Source organism: Nicotiana tabacum, chromosome 5 (genome assembly GCF_000715075.1).
Source record: "Nicotiana tabacum cultivar K326 chromosome 5, ASM71507v2, whole genome shotgun sequence".
Taxonomy (NCBI): Eukaryota; Viridiplantae; Streptophyta; class Magnoliopsida; order Solanales; family Solanaceae; genus Nicotiana; species Nicotiana tabacum.
Window position 1 is genome coordinate 147,603,707 of NC_134084.1, and position 24,960 is coordinate 147,628,666.

Sequence of the window (24,960 nt, forward strand, 5' to 3'; positions counted from 1 at the left end):
GTCGGTATTTTCGAACTGGGTGTGACCAATTTTTTGGTGAAGAAGGGGCGTCGCCAGTGATTTTGGAGGAGGGATGAGAGTTGTGAAGAAGCAGCAGTCGCTGCTTCAAAGGTGTGGAGGAGACGAAGCGACGATGGGGTCAGAGATGGTCGCTGGTTTCAGGGGTAGTTATTGGGTGGTTGGCGTGAGGTTCAGGGGTGATCGTTGGTAAGGTCTGTTGTTTGAATGGAGGAGAAGAAGTTCAGGGGATGGGGGGTCTCTTTGATGAAAAACGCCCGGTTTGTGTTAGGTTCTGTAGGGTTGTTTATTTTGTTAAGAAGAAGAGTCTAGAGGGGTCTCTAGGCTTAGCTTAATGGGTATTAGGTATTGGGCTTGAATTTTTGAGATAAATCCGAATTGGGTCCTAAAATTCGACTCTAAGACTCTTAAAATTGTGGTCCAAAACCTTAGTTAACTCCCTTTAATATAAGATAAAAATACTACACAATGCAAAAACTAATTCTAATTAATTAAACTAAACTATATTAAAATATGAAACTATTTTTTTTGTATTTTCAAGATTATATAAAGATAAAAATAAGGTACAATTTTTGTATTTTTTAATTTTATGAAAGGTACATAAACTAAAAGTAACTAGATAAAATATCAATAAGCTAAATAAAAGAAAATATTTTTGTAATTTTTATTTTTGTGACAAAATAAAGTAAAAGATTCAAAATTAGTTAAAGTAGCAATATTAGACCTAAACTAAATATTTAACACTAAAATGTGTAAAATCTTGGAGAGGGTCAAAAATCACATGTCTACACCAAGCAAAATACTGTATATATTGTATCAAAACTAAAAATGAAGACGAACAAAAATGCAGCCCTCAAATCCTCTTTGGCGTGACCATGGACAGACTTGTTCGCCTAATAGGATGAGCCAATAGTGGATCATGACGCGACGATAATTCTAATGACAACCACGATGATGACACAAAGAATTTTGTTGATTTGAGGGAGAAAGAGAGGAAGAGAGAGAAAAAACATAATTGGCGTATTTTATGTCTCAATAGTAGGTGTAAAATAAATATTTATTTTGCTATAAAATAAAAAAATAGGGTGTAATAATATTTTAAAATGGTTTTGGTTTATAATAGTCTGTAAAATTTCCATATATATTTAATTAACCTTTTTCAAGCAATAGTAAAACATAGTGTCTATTAACCCGCTTTCCTGCCGCTGTTTGTTTCTTAATTTTTCTGTTTATACATTCTCACGTAACGTTTACGTGAGCTCCAAATACTCAGCTCTCATCAAATTCAATTCCGTTCCATATTATTTTTTTTCTTTAAATCTGTATATGAAATTTGTAAGATCAGTTTTCTGAAACTCTTCCTCTTCTTTATCAGAGATCTCAGAATAAATTTTTAATTTCTATTTGTAAAAAATGTCATCAAGTCCGAGAACTGTAGAAGAGATCTTCAAAGATTATAACGCTCGCCGTACTGGAATAGTTCGTGCTTTAACATATGGTACTTAATTTACACACACACACACACACAGTAGATGTGTGTGTATATATATATTCAAATTCATGTTGTTTCTTGTAAAGATTCCCTTTTTAAAATTGATTTGGGTTTTTTTTCAGATGTGGATGAATTTTACAATCTCTGTGATCCAGGTAATTTCATTGAGCTTCTAATTGCATGCCCTAATTTTTTGGTGAAAAATAATTTGCAAGCTTAATTTGATTTTGTTATTTGAAGCATTGAGCTTTTTTAGTCTATTGAGTGAATTCTGATATTGCTTATTTAACCAGGACGTGGGGTTTTCAATTAATTTTCACTAATTTATCAGATTGGTTTTATTATTGGGATACAGGTAGATTGACAATGGATGAACTGCTGTTAAACAAAAATCAAAAGAAATTGGTTTCCTTTAGAAATTGGAAAATTCGCCAACAATATCATTACTTTTATAATTGAGAAATCCACTGTATCCAACTTCAAAACTTGGCAGACAATTGTCACGGCCCAAAAATCCCTCCAAAGAAGTCGTGATGACACCTAGTTTCTAAACTAGGTAAGCCTAACATTTACTGAAATAATATGGGTATTCACTAACTTTAAATTAAATTACTCTGAACAAAATACAATTCCCAAAACCGATAGTACAAGTCACAAGCCTTTCTAAGAGTAGTTATACAATATGATTACATCACTGTTCCGAAGCAAAGGGAACAAATGGAAATAAGTACAATTGAAGGTGACTCTGAGGACTGCGAATGCTATAGCAGGTTTACCTTGAGTCTCCACCGCAACGAATAGCTACCGTCGATCAAAGGCATGGATCTGTACACAAAAATGTACAGAAGTGTAGTATCAGCACAACCGACCCCATGTGCTGGTAAGTGTCTAGCCTACCCCGGCGAAGTAGTGACAAGGCTAGGACCAGACACTCACATAAACCTGTGCAGTTTATAGCGTACAAAATAATATGAAGCAAATAATAATAATGGCAACGATGATCAACCAATGATATAAATAGCTGGCAACAAGAACACCAAAATTGCTTCTCAACAAATAACAAATACAAATGCAATCAATTAATCAAGTCCTTCAAATATAAATCTTTCGCTTATAAATCCTTCAAGTAATAATCTCTAAGATAATATGTTTTTCAATAAATATATTTTGAATATATTTCCTTCAAATAGATATCTTTCATATAAGCATCTTTCGAATATAATTCTTTCGAGTAAAGGTCACCTTGTGACACCTCATATCATAATCATAAATAATATAGGTCTCAGCCCACTTTCGAAATTTCATAGCACCTCGTGCCCACATTTATGTCACAACCGCACGGACAGCTCACGTGCCATTAAATAAAACCATAATATTTTCCCCGGCACCTTGTGCCCACATATTTCTGTCTTACATTGCACAACAATATTCTCATGTTACTCAGCTCATAGGTTCCATAACCCAATACAATTAAGAATGTTCAAGGAGCCTCATTCACTTAACATAAAGTAGAGTACATCTCCCAACGCAATTAGGAAATCAACAAGAAAAGATGACGTTATTATTTATTTATTTCTGAAATCATTTGATAAAGAAAATACCCTTTTCAATTACTGTACAATATCGAATGAATTAGTACCTTTAATACGAGAAATCAATTGAGTTAAAAATGTGACAATTTTTTTGAAATTTGGAGTTTTGAACACAAACAAATAAATAAGGCGAGGTATCGTAAACACTATGGATTCGAACACAATGGGTCACAACAGTAAAGGGACCTAACTAGTTAATACACTTGAATTGTTAATAACAAGTAAACACATCAACAGTGAGTAGGAAAACAACAGTTGCACGGCATCATCCTTCGTGCTTTTACTCTCGTTCTCACCAAATCAATCATATGAAGTACACGGCATTTTCCTTCGTTCTTTACCTCACATAATGATGGCACGGAATGACCCTTCGTGCATTAACATTTATATCATGGCACGGAATGACCCTTCGTGCATTAACATTTATATCATGGCACGGAATGACCCTTCGTGCTTTACACTCTTTCCTCACAAACAACAATACACGGCATCACCCTTCGTGCTTTATCACTCTTCCTCACCCAAGCAACAATCACAAACAATGGGGCGAGGGAATAGACAAGGCTAAAATAGGAATCCCGGCAAGGGAACAATAAGTAAACAATTTAGATCCCGGCAAGGGGACAACATTAATAATATAAATTTCCCGGCAATAGAACAATTGATGCCTCTTTCTCTTTCTTTCACTTTCATTTCATAACTCACTCTAACACTTGAGCCAATGCTCCAAAGTATGCAATTATCTCATAAATTTTCACAATTCGTATTATAACTTGAGTCATTGCTCCTCGAAGTTCAAGAACAACAATTACTTCATTAACTTTCCCGGCAAGGGAACAATGCTATCAAAACAACCATCCCAACAAGGGAACAATACTATCAAAACAAACATTCCAACAAGGGAACAATAATAATAATAACACATGAAGCGCAATAAACTACAACGGAGTCACAACAATTATAATACAAGACTCACGGGCATGTTCGACCCCCAACGTATAGATACTCGTCACCATGCCTATACGTCGGACACATCACATAACAAGTAGCAAATATACTCAACTCCTATTCCTTCAAGCTAGGGTAGACCAAACACTTACCTCGAACTTCCACGACCAACTCAATCCTTTGCCTCGCGAATTCGTGTCCGAAATTCTCAAATCTAGTCATAAACAATTCGATTCAGTCAATAAAAATTATAAGAATTAATTACATATGAATTTCTACATTTTCCATTAAAATCCGAAATTTAACTCAAAATTGCTCGCGGGGCCCACGTCTCAGAATCCGACGAAAGGAGCAAAATATGAACACCCATTCAACCACGAGTCCAACCATACCAAAATTATCCAATTCCGATACCATTTGGTCCTTCAAATCATCATTTTACATTTTTGAAAGGTTCCACAATTTTCTTCCCAAATTCCATCTCAAATCACGAATTAAATGATGAATTCAGTGATAGATTCATGTACTCTAACCAAATCTGAGTTAGAATCACTTACCCCGACCAATTTCTTGAAAAACCTTCGAAAAATCACCAAAATCCGAGCTCTCTAGGTCAAAATATTAAATAAAAACCTAAAACCTCGTATTTATAGAGTACCCCTCGGATTCCGACACCGCTGACCGCACAAAATGACCGCGGTCCGCGCAAAATCAGCAGGGTCCGCGCAGAAACGTCCGCGGTCGCGCAGGCCTTGCTCTGCAGGGACAGGCTTTAGTATTTTGGCCATAACTTTCTCTACATATATCCAAATTGCGATATCTTTACCTTTCTGGAAACTAGACACGAAGGGCTACAACTTTCATTTTTGAATCACCTCAAAATTCCTTGCGGATCAAAAGATGAGCTTCCGAAGTAGGACCGGTGACCTGCAGATTCTTCCCCTGCGCGGCCGTGCGCCCAACACGAGAAGGAGCGCGGTCCACGCCGCCACTGCTGCCCTCGCCATTTTTCTAAGTTCCGGGGTGTCTGTACTCGCTCAAAACTCATCCGAAACACACCCGAGGCCCCCGGGACCTCAACCAAAAGCACTAACAAGTCTGAAAACACATCACGGACTTAGTCGAGGCCTCAAATCACATCACATATCATCAAAATCACCAATTATGCATGGATTCAAGCCTAAGAACTTATTTAATTTTCAAATTTCACAACCGATGCCGAAACACATGAAAACTAGTCCGAATGACCTCAAGTTTTGCAGACAAGTCCAAAATGACATAACGAAGCTACAGAAACTCTCGGAATTCCATTCCGACCCTCGGATCAAAATCTCACCTATCAACCGGAATTCGCCAAAATACTAACTTCGCCAATTCAAGCCTAATTCTATACCGTACCTCCAAAACCACTTCCGATCACTCTCCTAAGTCACAAATCACCTCCCGAAGCTAACCGAACCATCAAAACTCACATCCGAACCCTCTAACACATAAGTCAACATCCGGTTGACTTTTTTCCAACTTAAGCCTCAAAATATTCTTTATATTTAACTCCGAATCTTCCGAAAACCAAACTCGACCTCACATGCGAGTCATAATACATATTACGAAGCTGGTTGAGATCTTAAGTCGTTGAACGAGGCGTTAATTCTTAAAACGACAAGTCGGGTCGTTACAATAATGGGCAGGCCTCTATCTTATTCTCCATTTAAATAGTTGACTTGGTTCCAGTTCCTATTTGTCCAAGCTTGGTGGATAGAGTTACGTGGTACCTATACTGTTGGGAGCTAGCACGTAACCCATGGAATTAGTCGAGGTGTGTGCAAGCTAGCCCAGACACCTCCACCACCACCACCAACAAATCCAGTGTATCTCACACAGTGGGGTCTGGGGAGGGTAGTGTGTACGCAGACCTTAACCTCGATCTCATAGAGATAGAGAGACTATTTCCAATAGACCCCCGGCTCAGTGAAGCCATAGCACAACAATAATGAAAAATAAACAGCCAGAAACAACAATGAGGAGCCATGGAAAAGAAGCATCGAATAAGCTAGCCCAGACACCACGATTATAAAAAAAATTGGCTCGTTGTTATCTATACAAAGTGTTTTACTTTGCCTTCAGTGGCTTATTTTGTTTTCTGTACGTTTAGAAGAAAGTAATTTGTGTTCCAAATTTGTATGGTTTTGACATTATATTATCTGATTTTGTGTTATTCTTGTTTCATTTCTTGGGTGTAGAGAAGGAAAATTTGTGCCTGTATGGACATCCGAATGAAACCTGGGAAGTCAACCTTCCTGCCGAAGAAGTTCCACCTGAGCTCCCAGAGCCAGCACTTGGGATAAATTTCGCGAGGGATGGAATGACTCGTAGAGATTGGCTTTCACTGGTCGCCGTGCACAGTGATTGTTGGTTGCTTTCTGTGGCTTTCTTTATCGGAGCTCGTCTTAACCAAAATGAGAGGTACTCTTCTAAGATACAGGTTCTCTCTTCACTGTTTCTGTTGTCTAGCTGTGATCTACCTGACCTCCACCAGCTCTCTCTTCACTGTAATTTAAACTAATATGGTCCTTAACTCTTAAAAGGGTGAATAGGGTTAGTTATTTTTCCTGTATGGATTGTCTCTCTCTTACTCCCTGTGGTTCCTGCTATTCTTTTGTTGTCTCAGGCTAAAAAATTAGATAACTATTTATGAGGATGTAAGTTCAGTTGCTAACTGGCTAAAGTTGGAACATTTTAGTGGTTAATGGACTGAACTTTAGCAGCGAGTCTGTTCCTTATCCTTACTCTAAATGTCCTTTTGGCTGTATGCAGTTTTGGAGAAATAATCAATAATCAACTACGCCTTAATCGCAAACTAGATTTGAATCCTCTATATATTTCGTTCTATTTGAGCCCATTTCAAGCTAGCAATGGCGAGTAATTTGTCTCTTAAACCTTAGGGGTTCTCTAGAAAAGTGATTCTCTAAATCTCATACTTATCCCTACCCAGACCTAATATAAGTTATATTGCAATCTTACTATTATAAAACAGTTCTCCTTAACTAAATGTAACTTCCGTCTAGAATTTCTAAGGGTTTCAAGAACTGTTAGCAAGTCATGATTCGAGGAATCTATAGCATTTGATTTAGGCATTAATAAGTAACATGAATGTGCAGGATGGAATGTGCTTACTGATGCTCTTACTATGTTTAACTATACACAATGGAAGACCATGTTGATAATATTTTCCACTGATATGTCTATATCGGAGTACTGTCTAATTCTACAAATTTTCCTTCTTAATGGGTGCCGCCAGGATGTCATTATAGGATCCATTGGAATGTAAAGTGAGTTTTTTATGGGGAAACTCTGTGGGAAAAGAACATAGTTATTCCTTTTTCAGTTTTAGATTTAAATGAAACATTTATCTGTTTAAGCTATCTGCTCTGTTACAACCTGGTTGCTATTTCAATGTTGGTAACACGAACTCTATCATTCAAAATGGTGCTTTTCTTTTTATTCAGAATATATATGTTTGTAGATGTTTCTTATGGGTGGAGGGAATGTATTCTGTTGGTTGTATATGTTAGTCATACTTGTCCGATAGAGAGGTTGTACATTGTGCTTGATTGTATGTTGTCTCCCTTGTGCATTTGCTTACTAAAATAATCTTTAATTGGAGTTAGAAGTCAATCCATAACTCACGCTGTCCGTCAAGAGCAAAACTTCACTGCACAACATTTTACCTTTTTTATTATCTCTTGTGAATACCATCCTGTTGTTCGCTGATTTTAGCTGTGATTTAAAGTTACTAGAGATTGTTGTAAGAGCTTTTATACAATTCTTTACACATTGGCTATCTTTGAGGAGATAATCTTCTGGACATCTGGTGTGCACTCCTCTCCATTGGTCCGTCCTTTACATTTCCGAAATCTGGCCATTTTATTAGAAGTTGCATATTCCTTCTAGTCTGTAGGTCCATGGGCTTATTTTAGCTGCTATATTGCAGTGATTTAGATTTATAAAAAATGTAATGATGTTTTTGTACTTGATTTGTACTTTGGGATTCTTCTATCTATTGGGGACTCGCCAAGGGGCCAAGGAACTCTTTGCTGTTTATAATTATTGATTGTTGTTAAAAGGAAGAGAAATATAATTTAGTAATATATGTCAGAATGTTCTATATTCATTTTATGTGTTTTGGTAATAGTATAGAATAATCTTCTTAATTATTTCATAATTAGGAATCTCGATATTTAGTTAACTTTACTAATTTCATTTAGTGATGTGCCTTTGTTCTAGTATCCTAAAAGACGGAGCCCTCATGCTTCTTCTTCATCTTCAAAAAAAAAAAAGGACATAAATCTTTATCAAGAAATAAGAAGCCTTCCTGTATATTGTCTATAACCAATTCAAGACAAGTTCTCTCTTCTGTCCTATACCCTTTTACATGGTAAAAGAGGTTATCGTAGTAGAACCTAAATAGCTTGGCCCTACTGGGTGGCGGTGTTGTCAAAGGCGCGTTTAAAGTGAGCTTAAGCCCTGAAGTGAGGCTCAAAACATGTTGAGCGCTTCGCCTCGCTTTGTGGGCGCTTTAGTGTCACATCAAGGCTCTAAGGCATACTTTTCTTTACCAATGAGTGTAACCCTGAAAAGGAGACATTATACAATTGATCTTTCACTTTATCGTAAATTTTTTTCAACTTCTTTGTCCATATATTTGTTATTCATGCTTATGATTATTAGTCTTGTACTACAAATACATATCTTTACTTTTTCTCCGGTTGTGCCTTTTTCATTAGAGCCCATGCTTTATTTGCGCTTTGCGCTTTAAGCCCCAACAGACTTTAGAGCTTTTTTGCACTTTTCGCCTTTGATAACACTGCCGGGTGGTCTTATGTCACCTCCCCTGCCAATTTTCCTTATTGTAATAATGTTACATTTCTTGTAATTTCCTTATGACCATTCCAGTTCATTGCGTCTTCCAACCACTATTAGCTATTCTTCTGTCTTCTTTTCAAGCAAAGCATTCTCTAAAACTTCTTTTCATTCTTCATAATGATATTAGAGTCTGGGTGTTGTATATTTCATCTGAACATTAAATTCCTAATCATTGTTTTAAATCTTTTTCCCTTTATACTACATGCAATTAATGTTTGGGTGATGAGCCCCTCCTTTAAATCTTGAATTTCGGTCGATGTTCCAGCAACTTTTTTGGTTAATATTTAGTTGGGAATTTTTGTATGGCATATTATTCCGGTACTTAAAAATAAATGCCTTACAAGCTGCAATTTCTTTCACTATGTGAATACCAGCGACATTCCGCATGAAGAATTCCAGCACTACTATTTGCGTTAAAAGTATTTATCTAAGTCTTGTTCCGTCCTCGGTTGGGTTTGCATTTGTGACATTTAGCTTTTCAATATTTTCATTTTTGCAGTCCTCTTAATTTTCTTTCCCCTATTCCATCCCTTCATCATTTTCTTGTTGTGGTGGTAGAGGTGACCAAATCACAAAATAGTCTCAGTCTACTGGCCATGTGCAGCCAAAAACAACTATTCCGTCATTTTGTTTTATATGACAGCATTTGAGTGGACACAATATTTAAAAAGAAAAGAAGACTTTTCGTACATACCAAAAAACACACTTAGAACTTGCAGTGGTAGGAGGTGTCACCGTCAATCACGTAAGATAAGAAGTGACCTCAGTCTTCAGATCCTATGTGTGGCACACAGACGAATCTTGCCGATAATGACTCTTCACAAGTAGGCGCCAACTTGAATAGCTTATTTTCCTTCTCAACTCAAGGTGATCTAAATATCCTGTCCACGACCCTCACCTCCCTTGAAAGCGCCTTCGTATGTCTATTTTTCTGAATGGTAACATGTTTTGACATTTCTATGACTATAAGAGCATATCATTTAGGTAAAATGGGAAGTTTAAAGTTAAGAAGTTTCCAAATAGAGAAATATGTCATACTTTTGAAAGAGACTAAAAAGTAAAAGGTGCCATATAAAACGGAACAGAGAATTTCTTTTTTCTTTATTTTTTAGTCTCTCATGCTTGGCTAAAACTTCATAACATGTTTCTGGAGCGTCTCTACTTTATGATGTAACTTTTCTGTGGAGAAGTCTGATATGGAACTTCTTAAGCTGTAACTGCATTTATTTTCACCCCTCAGCAATCATCTGTGTACACTTCCTATTTGGATTTTTTTCTATATGCAAATGTCAGCTACATTTCATCCTTATCAAATCCTTTTTTGTCTTTGTTTTATGTCTATTCAGAAAATCTGTTTGAAATAGTATCCATTACAAAGTTTATCTCCTAGTTTCTGCAATTTGACGAAAGGAATGTGCATAATATGATGTGCTTTATTGGTGTTTAAGAAGGAGAAAGGAATTATTCTGAATCACCACTGCTGCTTCTTGTGTAGGAAGCGTCTATTCAGCATGATCAATGAACTACCAACGGTGTTTGAAGTTGTGACGGAAAGAAAACACGTAAAAGAGAAGCCCACTGCCGATAGTGGAAGCAAATCTCGTGGTAGCACGAAGGTAGGGCCTGCAATATAACCTTCTCTCTGCTGCCTGAATTAGTGGTGCCATTGTATTAATATGCTTAACTCAAATTCTTCAGACTTTTTATGCTCGAGATTAAGGCCAAAAACTCTATATGTAGTTCCTTATAGTTTCTCTTTCAGTATGTCCTGATCTATTATTTCTGTGTACCTCCTGGGCAACTAACGATCTGCCCTTACATTCTGTAGAAATCTACTGATGGACAGGCTAAAAGCACTCCAAAGCTGGCAGATGAACTTTACAAGGAGGAAGAAGAAGAACATGGTGAGACACTATGCGGCAGCTGTGGAGGGAATTATAGTGCTGATGAATTTTGGATTGGCTGTGACATCTGTGAGAGGTGGTACCATGGGAAATGTGTTAAGATAACTCCCGCTAAAGCTGAGAGTATAAAGCAATATAAATGCCCATCTTGCAGCTTGAAGCGGGCAAGACAGTAGTTGTTTCATGAACCATGAGGGGGCCATAAGTGTTATTGATCTGACCATTAACAGAATAGTATAACAATGTTGCATTTGTAATGGTTTCTTATAGTGATGTTTCTTTACGCGGCGCTTGGAAAAGAAATGTAATTTTTATCCTTTAATTCATGTCCGGCTGTTCGCCCAATATATACAAAAACTTTTTAGTTATTGTAAAGGTTCTGTAATGATAATGGATTTGTAGTAGTTGATAAACTAATTGTTGCATCTGGATTCTTGTTCATTATATCTGAATGAGTTTACCAGGTCTAGATTCTGGAAAAGTACTTGACTGTGTCCCATAGTAGTTAGATTTCAAAAATGGGGTTGCTAATTGGAAGTAGCCAGCAATATGAATCCATATATGAAAACAGATTGAATACAAAGATTCATAGGCTAAGGGTGTGTTTGGTACGAAGGAAAATATTTTTCTGGAAAATATTTTTTTCGAAAATAAGTGGTTGTCTTACTTATTTTCTGGTGTTTGGTTAGGTTGCAGAAAATATTTTTTGAAAAATATACAACTTAGACAAACACTATGGGAGACAAAATGGGCAGGGGGGAGGGTGTAGGTTGGGGTCTTGGGGCTGGGTTGGCAGGTGGCGAGGATAGATTCATCAAAGAGAGGCTAAAATAGAGAGAGAAATTCAACAATAGCCAGATTTAAAAGTGGTCATTCAAAAATAGCCACAGTTTCAAAAGTAATCGAAATTTAGCTATTTTTCATGTAAAGATAAATCTGAACGAAAACACTGTTCAAAATCTGGAAAAATACTCTAGCATAATATACTGGAGATCCAGTATACTGGAACTCGTATATTATACTGGAACTATATTGGAGTTCCAGTATAATATATCGGTCCAGCATAATATACTGGAGTTTGGAGCACCGGTGATCTAGTCTCCAGTATATTATACTGGAGCCAGCAAAGTATACCGGTCCAGCATAACATGCTGAAAGTTCATACACAGGTGCACCGAACTCCAGTATATTATGCTGGACTGGTCTCTGTTGCAGCAAAATAGTGGTTATTTTTCAATGACTTGGCAAACGCTGACTATTTTTGAATGACCAGTCCGAAAACTGGCTAGACCATGCTATTTTGACTAAAATGGAGGCAAGAAGTACATCATCGTTTTGAGAAGCCAGAGTGAGTTTTAGTTTTTCTTCGAGGGTTGCGATAAGTACTAGAATCTCAATCCTTTACTAAGTTGTCATTCTTCTTCTTCTTCTTATTATTATTAATTATTAATTTGAAAAATATATAATTTAGACAAACAGGGAGACGAAATGGGTAAGGGCGAGGGAGGGTGGTAGGTCGGGGTCTTGGGGCTGGGGTGGCGAGGATAGGTTCATCAAAAGAGAGGCTAAAATGGAGGCAAGAATTACATCATCGGTTTGAGAAGGAAGTTAGTCAGTTTTAGTTTTTCTTTGAGGGTTGTGATAAGTACTAGAATCTCAACCCTTTACCAAGTCATCATCATTATTAATTAATAATTTTCTTTTTCAATCCAAATTGATCTCAACTTGAAAAGGAAATTTTGGAGATAATGGGCATTCCTCGACTGAATCTTTCAAGATATCGCCACCTTCAGGTTTCTTTCTACACTTATTTAAAAATATTTAGAACTTTAAATTAAATTACGGAAATCTCCATATTGGTAAATATATTTTATACAACAATTTCTTATTAACTTGAATTAATCCATCTTTTCTCCCAAATTGAACTAATTAAGACGAGTATTCAAGTCTAGAGGTGCACACAGTTAAAGATAATTTTACAAGGTTTGCTTTGAAATCAATCCATGTCTGAAAAGTTCATTTGCTGCATTCCAGAAACTGCATTAGTCAATTAACCGGTGAAGTGGTTCCACAACAAGTAACTCGAGCTCAATTAATGTCTCAACTCTATAGAGAAGCAAAACTATTTTTAAAACGGCTAGGTTTTGGGACTAAGCATTAATATTAAGACACTGATCTAAGTCTCACAAATTTTTGATTTACTTTTTGTGCTTCAATTTAAAAGATAAATGGATAACTCTTCAAAATTTCAGCTTTAATGTTGAGATGATGATTGGATTTAAGATTCCCTGCATTTCATTGGATTTAAGATTTCTATGAACACAAATCAAAGTACTACTAGCAAATGGCTTTTTATTAGTCAAAATACATATATTATCCACGTGTATCTAGAAAAAGGTTGTGAATTTGTAACAAGGTCATATATAATAATCACTATCAATTCCATCCCCATTAATGGAGTGTTGAATTGACTCATAAGTACAAAATACAGACAATTAAATGCGAAAATTCAACATGTGGTAAATTGTTGGAATTCAATATGTTTGGTTTAGACAAAATAGGATAGAATTAAAAGAAAAGTGAAGTTGCCAAAAGTGATTGAGACATTTGTTATCACTAAAACCTTGGGCTGCTTCAGAACTCTAATAGATGTGTTGTCGTACCTAATTGTCAACTAATTTTCAACCACAGATATAAATTTGAGATTGTATCATGCTTTCTTTATTTTTTTTGGTTTTCGCTCGGTGTTCGGTGTCCGCATTATGGCCCGATCAAATTTGGATTATCGCTGAAAAATCCCATATTGGGGGACAAAGCACTCCCTAACAAAGACGACTTCATACCCAGAGCTCGAACCTGAGACCTCTGAGTAAGAATGACAGAGTACTTTCTTTGTTTGACTTACAACTATTATAAGCTATCCAGATAAAAACTACTCTCTCCGTTTCAATTTATGTGAACCTATTTTCTTTTTAGTCCGTGCCAAAAAGAATGACCTCTTTTCCTATTTGGAAACAATTTACCTTTATGCAATGATTTATAGCCACACAAAATATATGTGCTTCATTTTATACCACAAGTTTAAAAGTCTTCTCTCTTTTCTTAAACTCCGTGCTCAGTCAAATGAGTTCACATCAATTGAAACGGAGGGAGTATTACTTCAACTCAAACTCCTAGATAGCGATATCTTAGTGATTGTCCCTGCATCTTCAACACTGCAATATTTTCTTTGAATCCCATTTGCCACTATACTAGTATTTAATAGTTAATATATTTTTGTACGGTATATTTTTTTAGTAAAAAAATTTAATCAAAACCTCACATGGGGACGGGATCGGGGAGAGGGAGGAGGAGAAGAAGGAGGAGGAGAAGAAGGAGGAGAGGGAGAAGGACAAGGAGGACGAATGAGAGGATCTCAACAAAGTGAAACAATGAATAATACTCTCTTTTTTTATTTTTTTGTGATACTAAATTTTGTTTAAAAAAGACTGATTCCTTTTTATATTTAAAACTAATTAAACATTAAATATCTCATTTTACCTTAAGTACACAAATTTGTAGCTACACAAATCCAATATCTAAGGCCACAAGTAGCAAAAGTTTTATAGTGTTTTAAAATCAAAAGTTACATAGGTCTTTGTTCCGTTCTTAATCCCTTTGCCTAGTTAAACAAGTTCACATAAAACAAAAACGATGGGAGTTATAAAAATAAACAATCAATACAAAAAGAATATGTAAAAATTTCACCGAAGAAAGAGACAGATAAATGTGCATAGACCCTTTTTCGCACCCAAATTACCAATAAAGAATTTTTGACGGAGAAAAGGAAAAGATATATTGAAGTTCCCTTAGTATAAAGAAGCTAAATTTGGCAAAAGCGAAAAAGACATGACATGGAAATATCAGAATACATCATGTGCAGTTGCTAAGCAGCATATATTGCCATACATATAGAGCTAGTCATGACTTCCTAAATACAAAAGGTTATCTGGGCGATTTTAGTGATCCAACTTGAGATTTTCCAGAAGGACCTTTGGTTCTGATTAAAGCTCGATACTCGTTGAACGTCGTCGGACGATATAACGCCGACTGGTCCGTGGTCACGAGTTCATCTGCAGGTTTGATGAGTATGTCACCTCCAGGATTGTAGAAGAATGCTAAGGAAACACGTTCTTTGGCCGAATTAACGATCACTCTGTGCTCTACACTCTTGTACATTGCATTACTTAATACCTGTGATCATTATCAAAACTACACTCATAAAATGTACGAGATAAAAATAGACGACCATATTCAGAATTTAAGTGAGAAAAAAGTTAGTACTATAAACAATCACGTAGAATTTCGAAATAATTTTTGATATAAAATATATGTTTGGTTTTACATATACAACAGTGTGTTGAAAAACCAAATTATGTTCGTCAATGAGTATACTAGCTAGCTAGTATGGCTCCCAAATGTGGCGACAACATATTGATATGCGCTAGCTCCCTTGACAGGAACGTCATTATAATCACGCTCATAAGAACCCGGATCGAACAATTCTTTATTCATCTGACCAGAATTATGAATAACGAGACCAATTTAAAATATTGGATTGGCTTCTAGATCCCAAGTGCTATGTCATGGGTCAACTCTATAGCGGCAGTGGCACATAAATAGTCCGTAAGGTGCTCATAGTTTCACTTGACCAAGTCTATAGCGGCTAGGTTGTCAAGTGAGACTTCAGGCGCGGCATGAGCTACTTGTGTGCTGCTACCCCTAGAAAGGGCCCACTAGAAAATGGCAAAGTAATACAAGTATTTAATTTTTTTTAACCTAGCTAGAAAAAGAAGAGATACATTTACCTGAATTTGATCGCCAATATTGACAACAAAGGCATTAGGAACAGGTTTAACAGTTAGCCAGTTATCGCCACGACGAACTTGGAGGCCGGAAACGTCGATATCAGGGAGGAGAAGGGTCAGGCCACCAGGATCAGAGTGGGGAGAGAGGCCTAGGGTAAGATCTGGCTGGGGGCATTTTGGGTAAAAATTTACTCTTAAGCAAGCACCTATTTCGCTGTTTCCTCCAAAGCTTTGGTGTAGATAATCCTCGTTTAATCCGAGGTTTATAGATAAGATTTTGAGTAACTTCTTGCTTAGCTTAGCTACTTCTTGTCCATATTCTGAAATTATTTCCCTGAGAGGTCATAAAAGTAAAAATAAATGAAAAAAGGGATAAAGTTAGAAGTCAAAATATGACCAAAAAAATGTATACGAATATAACTTATATATATATATATATATATATATATATATATATATATATATATATATATATATATATATTACATGTAACCTTTTATAAACAAGCATGGTTTTACCTGCTAAAACTGTACTGGCAATTTAAACACTATCGATAATTTAGAGGCGGAGTTAGGGAGACAGGAGAGGTTAATTTGAACCTTCTTTTGTCGGAAAAATTAAACTACGAATATAATTAAGATTAATTTTTTTTTAATCTATACATATTAAGTGCTGATTTCTGTTGGCTTTTTCACGTGCTTACTTTTTTTTTTTTTTAATTCCCTTGATCACACTAAATTCAATATACTTAAAATACCATGTGCATTACCGCGTTTGACATGAGAATTCTGCTATAGAAAAACACGAGGAAAGACAACTAGTAACATATAACTAGTGCAAGGACCATTCGCCAACTAAGGACCACTGTCACAAACCTAGATGTGGATGAAAAAGAGAATATATATATATATATATATATATATATATATATATATATATATATATATCTTAAGATGTATATATAGTATTTTATTGATAAACATGTTGATCAGTTAAGTATATATGTCACGTGAATGATTTTCTTCATTTAATTTTATAATGTTAATGTGTGTGATTATCTTATCTAAAAATTTAAATTGTTAGAGAAAATAACAATTTTATTTATTTAATGATATCTTCACCACACCCTTTAACGTGCGTTTTTTTATGAACAATAGAAATTCTTTTTGGTAATGGGACATAGCGTGAAACTCAATCTCAAGACTTCTACCTGCTCTGATACTAGGGGTGATAATGGGCGGGTTGAGCTGAATTTGGGCAGATCAAGATGGGTTAAGTCAATAAATGAGTCATTGTCCAACCCAGCCCAAAGTATACTTGGGCTAATATGAGTTGGGTCAAGATGAGCTAAACAATGGGTCATAGCCTAACGCGTCCAACTTGACCCATGTTTTAGAACCATCCTTATCTTGCATAAACAAAGTCTTCTACCTTTTATACACCTATGTATAAAAGGTAAATAAATGCTATTAGTATTTTGAGAATCAAAATATATTTTCTTAAATAACAAATTAGAAAAATGAAAAAACAGAAAATACAAAAAAAAAGTAAAAAAAAATTAGAAGGGAGTTTGGGGGTGGGGGTAGGGTGGGTAGTGCAGAAAATTGAAAATACAAAAAAAAGAGTAAAATTGGGGCAACTAAGTAAATTTCTAGATAAATTGGGTTGAGACCCTTTGTTTTTTTGGGTGAGCTTTATGGGTTATATTTGGGCTGCTTCATGGGTTAGAATGAACTATAAAAAATAATGGGTTAACTTAGGCTTAGCCCAAATAGACCCATAAACTAAAATGTTTGTAGCCCAACTCATTAATCTCTGGACGGGTTGGGCGGGTTGGATGAGTTAGGGCTCAAATTGCCACCCCTAATCTAATACTATATTTAATTGTATAACGAGCTATTAGAGAGAGCATACTTTTATTTATTTAATTATGTTTATAACGAGCTATTAGAGAGATTACACTTTTATTTATTTAATTATATGTTTAACACATAAATATCACTCTGTATAAGCTAATGTTGAGATCATATCATTAATGAGACAAGTTACCTAGGGCTAAGCGATCACTAAATGGGAAAATGCATAATGAAAGTTCACCTGCATGAAATTGGAATACTAGGCCATTTATTCTCATCCTTTAACTTCTCAGGAAGATAATGAAGGAAGAAATAATCACACCAATCCAATTTAGCACCCTTTTCCACTCCAAGCCTACTCCCATAACCTTCATAAGTAATCGGTGAATTTGCAAATTTCTGCTTCTCCTCCAACGGAAGATGGAAAAACTCGCGCCAAACACCGCGAGTTTTTGCCATCAGGTCATGGTTAACGCCATGACCCACCACCTGGAAAAAACCCCAGTCGCGACAAGCCTGGGAAATGAGTTTCATAGTTTCCTGCCGAACAGATTCATCGCAGGAGTTCAAGTTATCGAGGTCAATTAATAGAATGTTGGCCTCAGTCTCCAGCAAACATGGTCTGTCCGCTGGCCTTTTCACGAAACGTTCGGGAATTTCTTGAATGCCACTTTCTGATAGTTCTTGAACTCTAATAATTGGCTCTGGCCAGCTTTCCAAGCGACTCATTATTCTGTTGTACCTCGTTTATTCAGTACTGCTTACTGTTATGCGAGGATGTTATTCCTCAAGATTGTCAATATATAGTTTCGATCTATAGCAGTGAGGACAGGGTGGAAGTGGAAGATAATGATTAAAAGAAACGAAATTGACGTGAGCTTGAGAACGTGGTTTTCATGGGGACCGAGGTTTAATGATATATTCAGCTATAACACGAGGATGTTGTCTTTGTAGTACGTAAGATGTTAAATCTCGTGTAGGTTAGATTATTGTTTTATTGGTCGGGAAGACAGAAGAGAGGGATATGGAAGTAGAATATTTAATACTCAAGTGTAAAAGCTATAAGTTGTGGACAAAGGAGGAGTCTAGATGATAATGTGAAAGCACTGAAATGATAGTTATATGTGTGTATACAGTGTCACTGCTAAAGAACAAATATATAGAGAAAGTAGGAGGATTAAAGATTTGTGGTTTTGGAGTTTGAGTTATCTCGAAGAGTAGGAAATGTGGTGATAGAACGACATATTTATATGACAAAAAAAGAAAAAATAGACATGAGTTTGAGCGCCGTGATGGTCTTTACTTCTCTCTCGATCGGGAGATGGATGTACAATATAAATTATGGGTTAGGAACGAATCGCTAAGGGTATTCAAGAAAGAAAAAGTTAAAAAAGTAAAAGAGACATTGCCAATGGAAATGAACCAGCTACCTCACGTTAACCCCCTTAACCACTGAGCTATATTTTTGGGTTGTGTTAAGGGAATTCAAAATGTAATACGTAGAGGTACAAAACGAATTTTGTCTTACATATACAGTTATTTTTCGGCGAATCTCCTTCTGCCCTTGATTCAACCGAACTTACTAATTTTGATAGAGACCTTATATAATATTACATTTTGAATAAAGTAACTGAAGTAGATATAGTAAATTTATTATCACGAATTTATAAAATTTAAATCTTGAATATATTTGTGCCACTTTCTCTCTATTCCCCCACACGTGCTTGTGGAATATATGGTTGCCAATAGCCATGCAGATCGAGGAGTGTAGGTTGTTAGGCTAATTAGGTAAAGTCTATTATGAAATATTATAACCATACTTTAATCGATATTTAATAGCGGAAAGACAAAAAGATATATGAGAGGGCGCCTGCAAAACTGCGAAGGAAAAGATTGCAATTAATTCTCGGCCGAAATAAGAGAGAAAGGTTGCAATTTTAAGCCTGCAGGTTCACGTATCGGCGCATTGCATCCATCTGCCTAAGAGTCAGTCGTTCACATTGTTAACTAGAACGGAGGCTTTATCTTCATTTAATTATCACAATTTATAATCTACAATCAGATAGCAGTAATTTATGTATATATGAGTTTTAGTCAACTTTATTGATTTTAGCACACAAGGTACATATAATGAGATCTTAATCCATTTCTCTTGAAAGTATCAGAAAAGAATTGGTTGTCACGCTCCAATAAGAACATAATACTACCTGACAAAATAATTGTGAGTACTTTTAACAGTTTAAACTTTAAAAATGCTCATCAAATTTAATATGACATAACAGATGAGTCAAAGCTCTCGAATTCAATTTTGTCAACGCTAATTTACAAAATGAATTCGCATTCTTAGCTCGAACAAAAATAAAGAAATCCAAAAATAAATAAAATGGAGTGATATTCACTCATTAACAGTAACCATATAAAAGCAATTCACCATCAAAGAATGTGGTGCAGCGAATGAAATTGCTCTTCTCTTAACCAGGGGTTTCGAGTTCGAGCCCTGAGTATGGAGAAGTCCTTGGTAGGGAGCGCTTCCTCCAGAATGGGGCCCTACGCGACACAAATCCGGATATAATCGGACTTTAATGTGAGTACTTAACACCGGTTGGGAAACCCCCCAAAAAATATGAAAGCAATTCGCTCGATTTGATACTCCTAGTGAACTTAAATAGTATATACTAGCTCCCTTTGTCCCAATTAACGTGATTTACTTTTATTTTTAACTTATTCTAAAAAGAATGATACGGCTTTATATTAAAAAATAATTAACTTTAAGTTTTTATATTATTTTTGATGTAATGACTTATTATCATACAATTATTTATGATTTGTTTAAAATTGTAAATTATACTACATCCGTTTCGAATTAGATGATGTACTTTGACTCGGCACAGAGTTCAAGAAAAAAAAAAGATTTTTCAAATTTGTGGTCTTAAATGTTTAAGGGGTAAAAGCTTTGTGTGATCATGATATTTATATCGTTATAAAAGCTTCTTGTAAAATAGGTAAAATAAAGAGTTTAAAGTTAAAATATTTTTAAATTTAAAAATATATCAATTATTTTAGAACATACTACAAAAGAAAGTATCTCACGAAGGAGTAACTTTTTTTATTCTTTCTTAATCTGTGACTCAATCACTTAAAATAGGACAATTGAACCGAAGGAGTAATAATAAAATGGTAGAGGTGCCGCAAAGTACGAGTTCACGGCACAAACTTTTCTGCGTTTTAGAGTCAGAGAATCAGAAAATTAGTTGAAGGCAGAAAATAACGTCATCGTCGTATTGTCTTATAAATAATATTCGGCCGACATAGAGTCCTGCCTCTACAACTTTTCAGTATTTTTTTTATATATGCACGTGTCTCTATTTCTACTCTTTTTGTAGTTTCGTTTATGATTCTCATTGGCTCAAAACTTTGACTAGGATGGGACTTCTTCATTATCAAATTTAGTCTAGAGAAAAATATGGTTAAGGCACTATATCTAGGGCCATAGTTGTTTTTGAAATTTTTCTATCAGTACATAAATGGAAACCAAAATTCGTACCACAAAAAGCTACTCTCTCTTCCACAGCCATATGGATTCGCATACCCCAACTACTAACAGAATTTTATGACAAAGAAATATTGAAAAAAGTTGATAGGAAACTGGGCAAATTACTTAAAATTAACTCATGCACCTCTTCTACGTTGAGAGGAAGATACGCACGCATCTATATTCAAGTACCCCTGGAAACTCTAGTGACAACATCAGTAATCATTGGTGACCACAAGCAAGTAGTGATTTATGAAGTTGAAGGTACACTATGCACAACATGTGGAAGAATTGGTCACACAATAAAAAATTACAACTTCAAAAAAGTCCAACACCACTATCACAAGAAGGCCTAGAAAATTTAGGGATAGACACTAAAGAAGGGAAGGAAGATGGATGGAAGACAGTCACCTTCCCTAGACGTAAGAAAACAAGTCAACAAACGACGAAGGAAAGGAACAACGGAAACGAAAACAATCATCCTCATGCACCAAAATCCCAAAAGATCCAGGTAAAGATGTTCGATGCAAACTCAGGTAAGTTTCTGGAAACCAAAACTTTTCAATACAATTTTAAGTCCAATAATACCAAGTCCAAGAATTACAATAGGCCTAGTGACTATGTCAATAAACAAAATCCCACCCCCACTCCCAAGTAGCCCAATGCACGTAGGCCCAACCCAAGTACAACACCAAACACAAGGCGCGAATGGGGCCTGACGGAATCGACACTAAAAATTTCACTAGGCCCTTTAATTATGCCTACAAGGAGGCCCCTACCCATAGCCCAACCTCAGACGCAAACACTGCTAAAGATGTGGCATTGGACCATCAAGCCAATACAAAAGCAACAACTAGGGTCCATACCCAATCGGAACCACCCAACCCAAATAATTACCCCTACTCAAATATCTATGCGTCCCCTACTCTTTTCTCAGTGACCTACTCTAATGAATAAAACTCAACATACTCCATGAACACTCAAGTGCCTTACCTAAGAATCTACCCAATTTCAGGTGGCATGACACCTTCCGTCCACTCAAACAGATACCGCATTAATTTCAAATCCACATCTCCTGATTCATTAACCGATGACCTTTTCACTGACAAAGATTTAACACCAAACAACGGCATTATGAGCTAGCTCATTAACATAACCCCTACCATTACCCAAAGTAGCAAAATAAAAAAGCACAAAAATGGATAAAAATCAGCCACCACTAACCATTGTGATGTCGCTACCTCTGCCATCGGACCACTCACCGGCATCCTATTTGGAAGTGGGTTTTCAGGGTCAGGGACTAGATTACAATTTCACCTTGGGAAATCAACCAGTAAACTTGATTGTCCAAAACCCCGCTCATCTGGCGAGGGTAACGGTGGAAGCCCTAAACAGGGCCTTGGAGGCTTTTGGCCCAAGCCTGTGGCAGGCGATGACAAGTAATGGCAACATGCATCCCAATTTGGACCCACCAACACTCAACACCCTAATCTCTCAAGCGTTCCAGTCAATCCCCTTCTTCTCAGACACGGGAACGGAGGACCCAGCATCGTCTCTGGTGTTTGTGACCATCGAACCCTAAAACCATAAGAATCCATCACCTTCTGCTCCAATAGAGAAGAACCAGCCACCACCGCTGGGAAATATCACAAGATAAATCAACAAAGCCCTAGATCTCCTGAAAAAGAAAACTCCACCGGAAATGGAAGGAACAACCTACGGCCCACTTTGCACAGACTCTCTACTACTGGACTCAATCAGAGCATTTGAGTTCAGTGTGGAGACCAGCGAGGTGCTTGTGATGCTGTGTCCCAAAACCATGACCAAGTGTAGTCTGAGCCTAGTCTTTCACCACACCCAGGGTGTGACCAAACCACTCCTCAACTTGACCCCAGTCCTAAGCATGAAGAAAAAGAACCAAAAAAAATTAATGAGGTGTCCCCCGGGAACGAAAAATCCTCATAGAAACCAATGCCCAAACATCCAATCACCCCGGATAAATTACATCATATGGAATGTTAGGGGTGAAAACAGTGAGGAGTTAAAGATGCACTACATGGATATGGTTCAGATCCACAAGCCAGCAATGTTGGTGTTGCTAGAAACTAAGACGACTGATCACAAAAAGTTGACGGAAGAGCTATATTTTGATATGCGTATCCAATCTCCGGTTGTTGGCTTGTCTGGTGGGATTGTGATGATGTGGAAAGATGACTGTGTCACTGTTGATGAGGTTTTCACTACCCCTGAGGGCATCCATGCCAAGATTAAGGTACTCTAATCCCACAACCCTTGGTTATTTTCAGCCATTTATGCTAGCAATATTTTACCTAATAGGAAGTTGTTATGGGAAAGTCTAGTTACTATCTCTAAAAGCAATCCTAATAACTAGTTTGTAGGTGGAGACTCTAATGAAGACTTAAAATCTAGAGATAAATTTGGAGGCAACCCCATTAGCTCAAGTCGTAGTGATTTATTTTGGAACTACCTTAATGAATGCAAGCTAGTCAACTTAGGGTACAAAGGCAACAAATTTACCTGGACAAACAAAAGATACAAAAATAGGAGTAGTCTGATTCTAGAAAGGATAGATAGGTGCTTTGCTAACGATTACTGGATTTTCCAGTACCCTGAGGCTACTGTTATACACCTCCCGAAGACCCACTCAGATCACTGCCCTATTCAAATAGTGATAAAGGGTCACTTTCTCAATGGTTCCAACAGACCTTTCAGGTTTGAGTCCATGTGAACTAGCCAACCCTACTTCCCTAGTCTCATAAATGAATCCTTCACCAATAACTCCCCCTAATCCAGTCAACTAAAATATTCAAAAGCATTGTGACCTAGTGAAATAGGCATACTTTTGGCAACATCTTCCACAAAAAGAAAAGGATCCTAGCAAGAATTACCAGGATCCAAAAATCACCAAACTACCAGTTCAACAATTACCTGCAAAACTTAGAAGCAACCTGACCAGAGAACTTGACTCCATCCTCAAGAATGAGGAAGACTTTTGGAAACTTAAGTCAAGGGTTAATTGGCTTACTGAAGAGGATGCTAGTACTAGATTCTTCCGCGCCTCTACTCTTAATAGGAGAAGAAGAAATAGGATCATGTCCCTCAAAGAGGAAAGTGGTAATTGGCTATATGACTAAGGGGACATTAAGGCCTCCCTAATGCTTTTCTTCAAGAGCCTATACACCTCCTCATACACCCAAGCTCCCATCTCCACTACCAGCCATCTGGGCATGACTCATATCCTATCAAACTATCAAAGAGACAGCTTGGATAGGCTCTTCGAGATTAGTGAAATCAAAATAGCCATTTTCTCCTTTAAGCCCTTTAAGGCTCCAGGCCCGGATGGGCTTCACCCCTTTTTATATCAAAGGTACTGGAGCATTGTGGGGAACTCAGTAATTGAATTCTGCAAGAAATGTTTCAACACTCATTCCATGGATGAGACCATGAATTATGCTCTACTCTGTCTCATCCCCAAGTGTCCCGAAGCTACCATTCTAAAAATTTTCAGGCCAATAGGACTTCGTAACACCATCTACAAAACCATCACTAAGATCATTGTCAACATGATCAAGCCATTGCTACCTGAAATAGTTGGACATAGCCAGGCTAGTTTCCTATCAAATAGGAGGGCTTATAATAATGTAATCATTGTCCAAGAATACATTATTCACTTTGGGAAAATGAAAGGGAAATATGATGATATGATTCTCAAAATTAACTTAGAAAAGGCTTTTGACAGGCTATAGTGACCATTCATTAGGGACACTATATGCTTTTAACTTCCCTCCTGCACTAACTAAGTTAATCTTGTCATGCATTAGCTCATC

General features: G+C 36.6%; 2 protein-coding genes across 2 annotated transcripts; one reads left to right on the forward strand and one right to left on the reverse strand.

The window, feature by feature from the left end:
• The first annotated feature begins 1,196 nt into the window (after positions 1-1,196).
• Positions 1,197-11,302, forward strand: LOC107795748 (PHD finger protein ALFIN-LIKE 1). The gene is made up of 5 exons (XM_075254187.1): positions 1,197-1,516; positions 1,633-1,665; positions 6,291-6,513; positions 10,469-10,589; positions 10,802-11,302. The coding sequence occupies exons 1-5, from the start codon at positions 1,432-1,434 to the stop codon at positions 11,051-11,053; spliced, it is 714 nt and encodes a 237-aa protein (XP_075110288.1). The 5' UTR covers positions 1,197-1,431; the 3' UTR covers positions 11,054-11,302.
• Positions 11,303-14,577: 3,275 nt separating this feature from the next.
• On the reverse strand, positions 14,578-18,791 carry LOC107795747 (jasmonate-induced oxygenase 2-like). Its single transcript, XM_016618429.2, has 3 exons — positions 17,822-18,791; positions 15,725-16,058; positions 14,578-15,110 (listed from the first exon to the last, which is right to left on the reverse strand). Exons 1-3 carry the CDS (start codon positions 18,307-18,309, stop codon positions 14,862-14,864), a joined length of 1,071 nt encoding a protein of 356 aa, XP_016473915.1. The 5' UTR covers positions 18,310-18,791; the 3' UTR covers positions 14,578-14,861.
• Between the last annotated feature and the right edge of the window lie 6,169 nt (positions 18,792-24,960).

Excerpts from the sequence above, each read along its gene's own strand:
- LOC107795748 (XM_075254187.1), top strand. The coding sequence starts at position 1,432 with ATGTCATCAAGTCCGAGAACTGTAGAAGAGATCTTCAAAGATTATAAC. Across the intron at positions 1,517-1,632 it reads AGTTCGTGCTTTAACATATG|ATGTGGATGAATTTTACAAT; the intron begins GTACTTAATTTA and ends GTTTTTTTTCAG. Across the intron at positions 1,666-6,290 it reads TTACAATCTCTGTGATCCAG|AGAAGGAAAATTTGTGCCTG; the intron begins GTAATTTCATTG and ends TCTTGGGTGTAG.
- LOC107795747 (XM_016618429.2), bottom strand. The coding sequence starts at position 18,309 with ATGAGTCGCTTGGAAAGCTGGCCAGAGCCAATTATTAGAGTTCAAGAA. Across the intron at positions 16,059-17,821 it reads AGTATTCCAATTTCATGCAG|GGAAATAATTTCAGAATATG; the intron begins GTGAACTTTCAT and ends ATGACCTCTCAG. Across the intron at positions 15,111-15,724 it reads ATATTGGCGATCAAATTCAG|GTATTAAGTAATGCAATGTA; the intron begins GTAAATGTATCT and ends TAATGATCACAG.